The sequence below is a fragment of the Sphaeramia orbicularis genome, chromosome 1 (assembly GCF_902148855.1).
Source record: "Sphaeramia orbicularis chromosome 1, fSphaOr1.1, whole genome shotgun sequence".
NCBI classification, from domain to species: Eukaryota; Metazoa; Chordata; class Actinopteri; order Kurtiformes; family Apogonidae; genus Sphaeramia; species Sphaeramia orbicularis.
Genome location: NC_043957.1, coordinates 39934817 through 39945495, shown reverse-complemented (window position 1 = coordinate 39945495; position 10679 = coordinate 39934817). Strand labels below are relative to the sequence as shown.

The 10679-nt window shown below is 41.2% G+C and overlaps 1 protein-coding gene across 1 annotated transcript; it reads right to left on the bottom strand.

Moving 5' to 3' along the window:
- Nucleotides 1-167: 167 nt before the first annotated feature.
- Nucleotides 168-10199, bottom strand: smc2 (structural maintenance of chromosomes 2). Its single transcript, XM_030147468.1, has 25 exons — nt 9917-10199; nt 9606-9755; nt 9384-9506; nt 9224-9262; nt 9023-9133; nt 8842-8886; nt 8513-8746; nt 8190-8339; nt 7860-8093; nt 7528-7687; nt 7305-7422; nt 6992-7130; nt 6781-6900; nt 6447-6651; nt 6071-6206; nt 5815-5939; nt 4819-5012; nt 4587-4730; nt 4338-4412; nt 3432-3551; nt 3122-3322; nt 2917-3033; nt 1113-1273; nt 853-1000; nt 168-745 (listed from the first exon to the last, which is right to left on the bottom strand). The coding sequence occupies exons 1-25, from the start codon at nt 10082-10084 to the stop codon at nt 560-562; spliced, it is 3603 nt and encodes a 1200-aa protein (XP_030003328.1). The 5' UTR covers nt 10085-10199; the 3' UTR covers nt 168-559.
- Nucleotides 10200-10679: the final 480 nt, after the last annotated feature.

The window sequence follows — 10679 nt, the reverse complement described above, 5'->3', positions numbered from 1 at the left end:
AGTACATTCAACTAAAAATATTACCAGCAATAATATATGTCCATTTGTTATTTCAGGGGTTATCTGCACATTTGTTGTATTGACTATGCTGTGCACCAGGGGGCGCTTAAGTTGTAACAATTTTCTCATCCAACACCTTGAAAAATCTAGTTGGAAGTCGAATCAAAACTAGATTTTAGGATGGTTATATTTGACTCACTTTATTTACCAAAATATACAGATGTGTTAACTGTTCAAAAAAAAAAAAATCCAACTCATGCTTGATTTTTCAATTTGTGGCAAAACAGATCCAGAAACATAACTAAGAACAGTTGAAATGGAGAAAATGTAGTTAAAACATTTGAAATACACACAAAATGATATAAACAAGACTGTTTAAGACAGTAAGAGACAGAATACACAAGATACAGGGAATGTAGTAACAGAACCACAATAAAAAATGGATGAATAAAACCTGTGATGAGTGAAAATTACCCCTACCAGATACAAAAGTGTTTGTTCTTAACATACACCACTCTTATATTTAGATAATATGGTGTATAGAACGTTTTCATTTTGTTTAGCCGATGAGCTGCTTGTTCCTCTTGTCCTTTTGACGAGCCTTGTCTTGGGCTTTCTGAGGAAGGTTGGCATCACTCTGGCTGAGCGCCGTCCGTGTCACTGTAGACATGCCATCCACAAACTTGGTCTTGAACAGCACGTTGGCATTGGTGAACATGCCATCCTTTAGAGACACCACAATAAACTAGAAGGAGAAAGTTAAGGCACATGAAAAATCAGATCCCATCACATTTACTCACATTTCTACATGGTATACAACAATATGCATTTGAATTGTTTTTTTGGTCATACCTGTGAATGTCTAAAATGTGCACGCAGCATTTGTCCAATGTTTTGTGTGTGAGAGAGATCCAGGGCAGCATCCACCTCGTCTAAGATGTAGATGGGAGCAGGTTTGAACAACAACATGGCCAGAATGAGAGACAGGGCCACTAGGGATCTGAAAACAGAAGTGGAGTTCACAGTGAAAACATGAGTCTCGCGCTCATACTTGCTATTGTCTCAATGCAAAATAAAAGATGAACACAGAATGAAGTAATGAGTTTGCTGACCTTTGCCCGCCGCTGAGCTCTGTGAGGTTCTCTTTCCAGGTGTTACCCAAGGCCACCTTGAACTCAAGGCCCTCCAAGACACCTCCGCCCTGGGGAGGGGCCAGCTTTGCAGTGGCCCCGGGAAGCAAAGTGGAGAAAATAGAGCCAAAGTCCTTGTTGACCTGCACAAGGAAGGAATTATAAGACAGTAAATAACAACACTGCTCATGGGGAGCCTTCAGTGAGAGGTAGGCTAATTCAGCTGACTATTTAAAGGTGGGGTGCGAGATCTTAGAAAAACAGTTTGAGCAAGCTACATTTTGAAAATACTCAATTCAAAAGTCCAAACCCCTTTGTTCAGATATCCCTCCAAAGCCACACCTCCAGAATACTGGCATGCGCAATGCTTGTTCCCGAGCTCTGCACAGCAACAATACGACGGCTGAGGCTACGGCCCCGACCCCACCTGAGACTCTAGCCCCATACGGCACCAGCTCAGGCTCTGATGCCGGCTACGGCCCCGGCCCCAGCTCCAACCCTGGCTGAGGCTCCGTATGGCCCCGGCTCAGGCTCAGGCTCCAGCTCCAACCCCGGCTGAGGCTCCAGCTCGCAGATCCATGCATATCTTATGCAGTCTCCTCCCACAACCCCGCTCTTACAGAACAGCCCCAGTTCATACCTATCTGGCTAACGTTACATTTCTGAGTGATTTATGTTAGAAACAAAACAGTTTGCTGGTGAACTTTCCATCTGAATATAGCTAATATAGCCAAGCTTTGGCTCTGGCTCTGCTTCCTGTATAAGCGCTTCAAACCTCTGAGAATGCACGATTCATGCTCGAATAGGGGTACGCGCCTACGGGGGGAGGGACAAATGGCAGTTGAGTTTGATAGACATATCACTGTTCAGTCATTTCGAGCGGGCGCTCAAAATGATTGGATGGTTTTTTTTTTCAGTCCTGTCCATTCCACAGGTGACTAATTTATTTTTTTTTTTTGTGTTAGAGCCTTTAATTAATTAATTGTAATCAGGGTGTGAAGGGGATTTTAAGGAACACAGTAAAAAATGCTCCAGGAAAACATCTCGGACCCCACCTTTAACAGTGAATGAAAGCTTCATAACCTGGTAGAGCTGTGTTGTCATGCTGTTCCTGATCACACAGACAGAGATACTGAAGAACTTGGAGTACATTTTTTTGCTCAAATGAACACCGATAAGGGAAAAACAAACATGGTGTCTGCAGGTTTAAAGTTAAAGACCATAATCACTGTAGATTTCATGCCTACACTAGCAAAATCCTTAAAAAAAGTAACAAATTCTAGAGTTACTTTGCATAAGGAGCAGAAAGCTTTGATAAGACACTAAAGTTGTCCAGCCAAATCTTGCTGAACTTGCACTTACTCAGATGAAAGAAATGCTATCAGAATGAATTTTAATTCATTACAATATATTATTAATATCATTATGTTCTGGCAGGGCAGCAGTTTTCATTAGTTGGTTCCATTTTGTAGTTTTATTACAGCATGATCAATGCAAAATATTCCCAAAACCACAAGCAAGCAATAAGGTAATGCAACTTCAGAAAAGTAATCAATTTTCATCACCTGTAAAATTGAAAGATATTTTAATGCCTAAAATGTAGATAACTGAATTTTAGACTTTAAATAATTCATACTGTAAATCCAGCTATTCTTGATATACGACTGGACGAAGGCATTTAACAGCCAAAAAAACAAAGGAGTATTAGGAAGACTGTTAGAAGCAGACAAGGAAATCAATGGTATAAAAAATCCTGTGTAAAGAAAGGTAGTGAAAGAGAGAAGACCTTCTGCCATGCCAGGTTGAGAGCTTCATTCTTCTTCTGGTCCAGCTCCTCAATGGTCTGCAAGATCTTTGCTTTGTCGTTCTCCACAATCCTCTTCTTCTTCATCAGGTCGTTGTACTACAGAGGAGCCGACAACAGTGTGGGATAAGTTGATGAATCAACATTTATGCGTTTATTCATGTCATGTTTGTCTCTTTGCTCTCACCCTTTCCTCTGCTTCATTCAGCATGTTCATGGCCCTCTTGTTGACGTTCCTCTCCAGTTTCGTGGTGGTCTCCTCCAGCTTTTTCAGCCGTTGACCGGCCTCACGCGGGTTGTTGGTCTTGAAGTCGTAAGAAGTATTTGGTTGACCAAAGTAGCGGCGCTCTGATTGGATCCAGTCATGTTCCTCCAGCATCCGAGTGACCTGGAAGAGGAAAGGAAAAAGAGATTCCAAGGGTAAACAAGACATAAGGTATACAATAAATAAACACCAAGGTTCAAAGGTGGAGAGAACAGAGACAGATTTAGAGTACCTTGTCTGCAGCGTCTTGACTGTCTTTGCGGTGCTTGCTCATGTTGTGCTCCAGTTCCTTGATCTTCAGTTGGACTTCATTGTTCTGTTCCCTTATTTTATTGGCTTCAGTGGTTTTCACCTGAACCATTCCAATGGATAAAGTGTATTATTTAATCTGTCACCACTATAGTACATTTGGGCCCAATCCCAACTCACCCCTTGGCGCTCCCCCTTACCCCTCCCCTTTGGCCCTTGCACTTAACACTACAACTTGTAATAGAGTTGCAAGGGGCAGGGGTTGAAACATTCCCCTACGAAATGGGACAACCCTTGGAGACCTGTTACGTCATCAGCAGTCATCGATGCCACTACGTATAAACAGCTGTGACAACTTTGTTTGCAAAAGAATTCTCCAAGCCGTCAGCAGCCGTAACCTAACCATCTCTGTTACATGGGCTTTGGGCATCTTTTTACGGTTATCAGCTGCAAACCGCAGAAATGTGGTCTATAACACATTGAAACGGCATTCAAAGGTCGATCAAATGATTAAGTTGTTTACAAAGAAAATACGTACATTTGTGTGTTTCTTTCATCACACTGCTGCACTTTATTGCTGTGTTTACCTCCATCTTGACGATGATTCAAACAGAATTATGGGAGATTTCTTATACCCCTCTGTTTGTAGTGTGGTCCTGAAAAATCTTCGTTTTGAGGGCCAAACAACCCTCCCCCTTAGCCCTTCCCCTCTGACTCACTGAGAATCGGGACACCCCTACCCCTTCACGTGAATGCGCAAAATGGAGGGGTAGGGGCAAGGGGGAGGGCCAAGGGGTGAAATGGCATTAGGCCTTAATCTGTGAAGCTCAACAGACACACTGAATGCATCTATTTATCTACACAAATACATAAGGACAAAACTATTCACCTTGAGCTCTTTGTCTTGAGCCATGATCACCTCCTTCTGTTTGGCCAGTTCCTCCTGGGCTTTCCGCACAGCCTCCTGCACAGAAGAAGATCCAATCAGGTACAGTGAAAAAGTGGAACTGCAAGTTTCAAATGCTTAGAAATGGTTCATTGTTTCCTAAACAGGTCACTGTGAATGACCTACTGTAACTTAAGATGTGGCCAAGAAAACACCTGTAAAAATAGCTTGTTCAGCCACAAAGCCTTATACCTTGTTCTGGGATACAGTGCAAGACATGCTGTCGATCTGCTCCTGGATGGCCTTCATAGCCTCGTCAACTGCCTGAATCTGCTGCTCATAACCGGCCTGCTCTCTGCGCAGCTCCTCCAGCTCCAGCGCCACAGCGTCAGACTCCTGCACACGACAACAAAAACATGTTTGGCAATCGCATCTAAACTGCCAAGTATACCTGTGCATAGAATAAGAAGATGTGTGATTATACCTGCTGCTTCTGCTTCAGCTTCTTACTGAAGGCATCAGCTTTGGCCTTAGCTGCATTTAGCTTCTGTTGGGCAGCTTTCAGTTCTTTCTCTCTCTCTGCCTCAGCATTCTTCATCTTATCCTCCAGCACTTTGTATTTGGCTTCAGCTCGTTTCTGCACCTCCTTGGTGACGCGTAAGGTCTCCTCACTCTCCTCTGGTTAAGTGAACACACCACACACTTTTCACTTAGCGAAAACACTAGTAAAGCAGACCGGTTGCAGTGCATTAATAGTCTAGACTTGTAAATAAATTCTCCTGTAGGGCATCCTTGATGTGATTTAGGTGCACACAGTATAAACGCTGCCTATACATGGCACAAAACTGAATAAAATGTTTAACTTCATTGGTTTTGACTTTTAAAGAAAGGTTTTTATTTTATATTTGTAGTTTTACTTTACTGAACTACCTTTTATTGCTTTCATTAGGGATGTGATATTTGATACACTCAAGTAGATGATACTATGTTTTGTGACACTGTATTGAACCTGAAATGACTATCAATTTTTAATTAGTTTACAGCAAAGATTTGTTACATTTAATACCTCAACCACGAGGCAGCAGTGTTGTTATGCATTAATTTATGATGTATTTCATAGGGACAGATGCATGCACATGGATAAACCGTGAACAGGAATCCCACATAAGTAAAACAATGTTTGTAGTGAATACTACTATGTGACACTTGCCCCTAGAAAGGCTTTTACAGAATCAGAAAGCAAAATGTGCAAGTATTATCGAATAGTATAATGATATTAGCTTTATACTATAGCAGTTTTCTTAAAATTAGAATTAAAAACTATATCCTAATTGTAACCCATTTATGATACATGTGTTATTATCATATTCTTGCAAATCCCCAATTTTTTACTCACTACTGGACATTTAATTTTATTTCTTTTAGTGAAATTAAGGTTTACGCTTGTACATATTCAATGTTAGTCTTTGAATGTGCTAACCTATAGCCTTGCGCAGCCTCTCCAGCTCCTCTTGCTGCTGATGAAAGGAGCTCTGCTGAAGCTTCGCCTGCAGAATCTGTTCCTCTTCCACCTTCAGCTCATACTGCTGCTTAAGCTGCCGGTACCTGTGAGGAGGGAATGAGATGGAGTAAAATGGATGAGGAGACAAAGAGGATAGGGGGAGGGGGCACTATAAAATCATGTTATAGTGTACAACTAGTATATGGAATTTTCAGCTTAATCCATGCCACTATACTTTTCTGCAGTTCCCTTCAGGCCTGCCAGTTGTCGTTCAGTATCCTGAAGCTGGGCCTCTTTTTCATTCAGCTTGTCCTGGACTTCCTTCAGCTCCTGCAGGCTGGATAAAACTGATGCTGACTGAGAGCGAGCACCTGGGAATGAAATATTTTCACAAGTGAATAGAAGAGCAGACAGGTTTACTGAAAAACTAGCATGAGATGTTTTAAATGCACTTATTTTAAAGGAAGAAGTTTGTACGATTTAAGTGTAGTGCTCAAACCACTACAAAAGACTTCATTCGTAATACGGTTTCATCATTTGTAATTTCTGAATATAATTTGTACATTTTCTAAGTACAAACACATGCTCATATGTCTCTTCCATATTCTCACCTCCACTCAAGGTTCCCTGTGGGTCGAAGATATCTCCTCCAAGAGTGACAGTCTTGGTCATCACCTGCCTATCAAAAGCCACTTTTTTGGCATTGTCCAGGGTGTCACACACCAGTGTGGAGCCAAATACATACTCCATGGCCTTCCGCAGGTCAGATTCATAGCCCACTAGGGACAAAGCAGTATGGACGTTGTCATCTCCAACCTTAAAGAAGAACGAAAATAGAAAACAGGCTTTGTTGTGTTTTAAAAATTACATAAACAAGATGGAAAGGGTGCTTGTTATTCTAAAATTAATGATAAATAAAATTAACTGAAAAACCAGGACTCTCACCAGGCTCTTTGCGGTGTTCACCACCTTGTCATTCAGTGTCTTGGCAGAAATTTTGTTCAGAGGAATGATGGTGTACCTCCGCTGCAGCTCTCCCTTCTCCAGCAACTTTTTACCAGTCACCTACGAAAGGGCAAACAGTCATGTAAAATTGCATACATTACATATGAAATGAACATGTGTCAACATATGCACTACCCATTATTTAACTCACCTCTGTATCAACGACAATGTTATACAATCGTCCTCCTGCCACCACCTCCAGTGCTGTGGCATAAGAGACGTCTTGTACTGTGATCAGGTTAGCTAGCAGGCCCTTCACTTTGCTGCGGTCCCATCCTTTCTCTGGGTCCCTAAGGAGAGCAAAAAATGCAAATTGCCACTCAGCAAACATCACTTACACTACTATGTTTTAGTGGCATAGGACAGGTCCATTAACTTTCCTTTACGGTCAAACTACTAAACACAGATAAATTAATAACGAAAATAAATGAATGAAAGAGCTACTTTATTCGGCAGCTTCTTACTTGTAGTGAAAGCGGAGGTTGGGGAAGTGAGAAACAAGCCTTTCATAGGTCTCTTTAAGTTTAGAGACCTCTCTGGACAGCTGCCGTCTTTGGTCCAACAGATGCTCCTCCTTTCCATCTAAATAGATACAGAAAATAAGAACAATTTTAATGTGTACACAGAAAAGTACAGCTTAAAAAAAACAAAAAAACACTCTAACTGCCCTAATAAACACACACATACCTTCATAGTTGAGTTTAGCCAGCTCATCTTGCAGCTTCTGTCTGTTGCTCTGGACAGCATTCAGGGTGTCTTGGTCCTTCTTGTAGCCACTGTCCATCTTTTTTACCTCTGCCTGCTTGGTCTTCAACTCAGCCTGGGCATGTTTCAGGGTCATCTGGGCCTGAGCAGAGTTAAAAAAAAAAAAAAAAGAAGAGACAAGATAAATTAACAGTGCTGTAAAGCTATGACAAGACAGACCACAATTACCTGAGTACTTAAAAATATGAGACTGCAAAATACCAATAAGAATGCCATTATGCATGTTAGTAGTGAAAACTCAGTAATTTCCTCACCTGTTTGGCTTCTGTGTCTGCTTTGCTCATGTCATTTTTGCAAGCCATCATCTGTCCTGCCAGTGTAGCCTCCTCTCCATCTTCATTAGTAGAGAGACCAGCAGAGACTGCCTTGAAATGCTGCTCAGCTGCCTCAAGAGCAGTGCTATCCTGCTGTCCCTCCTCCTGTAGAGCCTGAAGCTGCTCCGTCAATTTAGACACCTCCTTTTCTTTTACCACAAGCATTTTCTTGTCCTAAGGATGAAAAAAATTGACGCAATAGTAGTTTTGATCATAAAATAACAAATATAAATAGAGGGTATATGAAAGCCTTGGAACATATCTTATTACCTCTTCCATATTCTTGATGAGCTCCTTCCTTTTTTTAGTTTCATCTTTAAGATTCTGTTTTTTCACATCAAGTGCACTCTGAGCTTTGGCATCAACACGTTGTACCTCAGCTAGAGCCTCCTCCAGGGATTTCAACACTCCATTTATCTCCTAAAGTGCAGCACATAAACATCAGGGACAAAGCAATTTGACTCAAAGTTAACTGGAGGAAAATGCAATTGATTTGATTTTCCTACATAAAACTTCACACAATCAGGAAATGCAATTAATAAAAAAAAAAAAAAAAAAAAAAAAAAAAAAAGCTTTCCTCTCTTCTACTGTACCTGATCTTTTTTCTTCTGCAGTTCCTGAATCTGGGCTGACAGCTCCTGCACTTTGCTCTCATTCTCTGCCATGCATGCTTGCATCTTAGCAATGTTGTCTTGCATCACCTTCAGGTTCTCTGCTGATTTCATCTTGGTCTCCTCTGCGCAAACAAACAACCAGGCCACATACAGCCGTGACAGATGCTGAATCTCACGCATCAGCTTCTGGTACTCCAGGTATGATGATCTTTCCTACAAAAGTGGGAATGTTAAAAAGTGGATGAATCCAATACAAACCACACTGATCATTTTTAGGTCTGCATGTCTCTATTTTCAAGTAAATTTACCTCTTGTAGTTTCTGCATGGTTGGAGTTATTTCCTCATCTAAAATCTGAAAAAATAATCAAGAGTACCAGTCATATATTTTAACAGTTGTGGCGGTAGCATTCTTTCCAGGGTCTCCATGGAAGATTGATTATTATCATGTACAGCAAGATAAAACAACTTTGAATATCTGGATGCCTTACAGTCTGAATCTCCTTGAGCTTGGCCTCTTTCTTCTCAATGGTTTTCTGAGCACTGATCTTCTTACATTCATACATCCTGGTGCCTGCTGCCTCTTCAATCATAGCAAGGATCTGACAGAAGAGTGCAAGTCACAGTTGGAAAACCAGGAAGACAAACACACTTCCAAACAGCAAAAAAAGGACTACATGTTGATGTTTTACCTCTGGTGGCTTCATATTTAGAACCTTGGTGATTCTTCCCTAAAAATTTTGGAAACATTAAATGATACAAAATATAAATCAGTTTAAAGGATACAAACCCAGTGACCACAGTAAACACATGAGGTGTAAAAGCTTTGTCTGGTTTTAAACCACAACTGACCTGCATGATGAGGAAGTGTGGGTTATTGACATTGAGTCCAACAGAACAGAATAGATCCTGGACCCTGGTGTTGTTAGCATTGACCCCATTGATGAGGTACTTGTTCCTGCCACCAATTACCACCTTGAAGACGGAAAAGGTGATACATGTCACAGATTTGGTAACATTGTATTAAAAAATAACCTTGGCAGCCATTATAAACAATGGTCTATGTTTTCCAACCTGTCTGGTGACTGTGATCTCATCGTGGGTCTCAAACCCCAGAGGACTCTGACTTTTGTTGGAGTTGTCAAAGGTAATGGACACGGTAGCTTTGGTGATACCAGCCTGTCCATTTTTATAAACCAGGTCCTGGAGGTTGGAAGCTCGTACCTTTCAGGTGACAAAGAAAACAAAAAGGAGATCAATTTTGTTGCTTCAACTAGTTAGTGTTAACGCTACGAATGGGAAAGGCAAGTTTAAGTCCACACAATGATTTACTCTCGCAGAACTTTGAGCCTAAAGCTGCATACTTGTGATAACAACATACTTACATGGCTTAGGTTAGAAATGCCCAAAAGAAAACATATGGAGTCCAAAATATTCGACTTGCCGCTGCCGTTCAGTCCTGTGATGGCGTTAAACAGCGGGTCAAAGCCGTTGATCTCCGTCCTCTGTGCGTAGGATTTGAACCCTTCAATAATAATAGACTTAATGTGCATCTTTACTATATCCTCTCTCCGCCGAGTCCGGAGGTACAATTTGTAGCGTCTGAATGTTAAAACCAGAGTGTTAGTCAACAGGTACGAGCTGTGTTTACAACCGACAACAGGAAAACCCGTCCCTTAACTTGAATTTTGGCGGTAGCATGAAGCCGCAGGTCTGCCCTCACTGCGCCGGAACTGGAAAGGAAAGTTTGACTGAGCAAGAATTATACATATATTCAGTAAAATAATTGAGTGATTGTTGAGGCTGAATTTAACAATCAAAACTACATATCTGAATAACTGGAACTAAACTGACGTGATTTTTTTTTTCATCAGGCAAATTATACGGCAACTACATCCAGTGTCATAAATATGTTTTGGCGCCGCCTGTTGGCAGAAAACGCTCACTAACACTGCAGCAGGAGTGAAAATCTGACGGAGAGTCAGAAAATCGCTTACTTTTTTATAGTCAAAACAGTATATTAAATCGTGAATTTTGCAGTAAGATTGGAATACCTCTAAATATCACCTTTTACATGGGGAAAAAACTCCTAAAAGTAGCTACCCAGATAGCAAAATCATTATGGCTTAAATCTGGCCCAAAACTGGC